Consider the following 2,686-nt stretch of genomic DNA (forward strand, 5'->3'; position numbering starts at 1 on the left):
CTTTATTTGAATGTGAATTTGTGATAGAAGGTGCAAAGAAGTCAAGTCTAATACTAATTGGTCTTGCATGCACGCTAGGTAAAATTTCGTCTGGTTAAGGAATTTTGTGGCAATTTGTGTACTTTACACTTTCCTTCAATTATGCACACACACACACACACACACATATATACATATATATATATATATATATATATATATATATATATATATATATATGTATATATATGTGTGTGTGTGCGTGTGTGTGTGTCTGTTTATGTGCCAAGAATGGTTAAGGTATATTTTCCTTGATTTCAGTGTTATGCAATTGACATAGAGTACTTTTATTTTTTTTTATTTACCACTTATGGCAGGAAATAAGCGATTACATTTCTTTGTGCGAAAGTGGCGTATATGTTCGTTTAACCAGACCACTGAGCTGATTAACAGCTCACTAGATTATTGTATTTTTATGTGACTTTGTCTTTGTGAAAAATCTCTTTTATTGAGGCAAAGAGTTGTCACTGTATACAAATTTTCTGGACCAGAAGTTATTTCCTCCTCCTTGTTTTTAAGATACCATAAATATATGTCTTTTTCAGGTATTTTTCTGTTCATCTTACTTTGCATTCATAAATGTATAGAGAGAAGAAAACAAAAACGCAGGATTCGCTTCATGTACACAGCAGGTGAGAGCGACTCCCAAACGACGCATCTCATGCAGGACGTTACGCAGGATCAAAGCTCCTTGGGCGGTCAAGGAGAACTTCACTTTCCAGGACATGAAGCTTTTCCAGAGGGCGCGAGGTATCCAAGTTCCCCTTCAGGCCATCAAGTTCCCTCCGAAGGATATGATCCTGCTTTGTACAATTCTGAACGAAGAAGTCCTTCCAGGCACCAAGACCAATTTTACCAGCCGGCAAGACCTTTCAGTTCCAGATACCAAGCCCAATTTTACCAGCCTGCAAGTCCTTCCAGGTACCAAACCCAAATTTACCAGCCTGGAAGTCCTTCCAGTTCCAGGTACCAAGCCCAATTCTACCAGCCTGCAAGTCCTTCCAGTTCAAGGTACCAAGACCACTTCTACCAGCCTGGAAGGGCATATCCGGGGGTGATGTCCTCCGAATTCTCGTCTCCGTTACGATCTTCTCCCGTGACTGAGAGATCGTTCTCGCCTGCCTCAGGTACAACTTACCTCAGCTATCATAGCACGAGGCCAGAAACTCACAATGTTCCTATGAATTGAGTCTATTCATTCATATTTATGCAAGGACTTTTATATAATGGAAAAGAGGGTCGCCTCTTTTCTAGTGGTATTCAAATGTCTAAAACTACACAGAGATGCGTTGAGAATAATCTGAATCAAGCTTTTAGTCATGGAAATGATCACTTCTTTTCCAGCGTTGCTTAAATGTCTGATTTGATGCAAAAACAAAAAAAACTATCATTGTCAACTGAACTTACTTCTTTATCCCTTTTGGAAATCACGCGTTTCCATGATTTGTCAGTTTTAGAGACGCTTCGTTGGTTACTGTTCTAATTTGTAAATAGGTTTGCTGCAACTTGGCAATATCCTTCAGTTTTATCGGATGTGAAAGAAAAACAATAGATATCGCCCAAGCAGTTCATTTCAGTGGCTTTTGAGCAAAACATATTGATGAACTTCATCATTTCTTAAATCATGTAGTGTGAGTATCAGCGCATTTGTGTGCGTTTTTCTTAAGCGAAGAGATGATCTCATAAGAAATCTTAGTTCATTATATTTAACAGAGAGAGATTATTTTATAAATTATGCTTTCCTATCGGCAGTGAAATATTATATTGACAAATAATGCGACTCAGGAAAGGAATAATTTTGGTGCTAGTGTTAGCAATCCCATTATGTGCCCAATTTTGAAATGTGTTTAGTGATATCTTTGTTTTTTTTTCTTTTTTTTTTATCATTTTGAAAAGCTTTGCATGATTATTCATTTGGTGCTAATATTAGTAATTTCGTTATATGCTCAATTTTCGAATATGTTTAGTGATATAGTTATGCTTTTATTTTTTAAACATTTTCAAAATTTGTGTGATTATTCAATTGGTGCTAGTATGGGTAACCTCATTATGTGCCCAATTTTGGAATGTGTTCAGTGATATCTTTATGCTTTTATTTTTTTTAACATTTTGAAAAGCTTTGTATGAGTATTCATTTGGTGCTAGAATTAGTAATCTCGTTATGTGCCTAATTTTGGAAATTGTTTAGTGATGTATTTATGCTTTTATTTTTTAAACATTTTCAAAAGCGCTGTATGCTTATTCATTTGGTGCTAGTATTAGTAATCTTACTATGTGCCCAATTTTGGAATATGTTTTCTGATATATCTATGCTTTTATTTTTAAACATTTTCTAAGCCTTGTAAGATTATTCAATAATAAAGAGCATACGTGCTTGCTGTGTCATAGGTAGTATTTTCACTTACCAAGCTAAAGGTCGTATATGTGTGTGCGTGTTTTGTGTGTTGTGTGTGTGAGGTTTTTGTGTGCATTCTTGCTATTATATATGAGAGTATGAGAGTGATTTTATTGACATTGATATTCATTGCTTAAATGTGCATCAGTATTTAAAACTTAAGAGATAGAAAAAAATGTATATTTGCATGCAATTAGAAAAATAGTTCATAGTAAGTGAAGCTACAATTTCAAATGATATCCAAAGTCAGTT

The 2,686-nt window shown here is 35.0% G+C and overlaps 1 protein-coding gene across 1 annotated transcript in view; it reads left to right on the top strand.

Annotated features, from left to right (window-relative positions):
* Positions 1 to 2,417, top strand: part of LOC135224942 (DNA-directed RNA polymerase II subunit RPB1-like) — a 15,828-nt gene extending 13,411 nt beyond the window's left edge. The window contains exon 4 of the mRNA XM_064264262.1: positions 585 to 2,417. Coding sequence (XP_064120332.1) covers positions 585 to 1,228 — 644 coding nt within the window. The 3' untranslated portion in view covers positions 1,229 to 2,417. The remainder of the gene's footprint in view (positions 1 to 584) is intronic.
* Positions 2,418 to 2,686: the final 269 nt, after the last annotated feature.

This window comes from Macrobrachium nipponense, chromosome 12 (genome assembly GCF_015104395.2).
Source record: "Macrobrachium nipponense isolate FS-2020 chromosome 12, ASM1510439v2, whole genome shotgun sequence".
Classification (NCBI taxonomy): Eukaryota; Metazoa; Arthropoda; class Malacostraca; order Decapoda; family Palaemonidae; genus Macrobrachium; species Macrobrachium nipponense.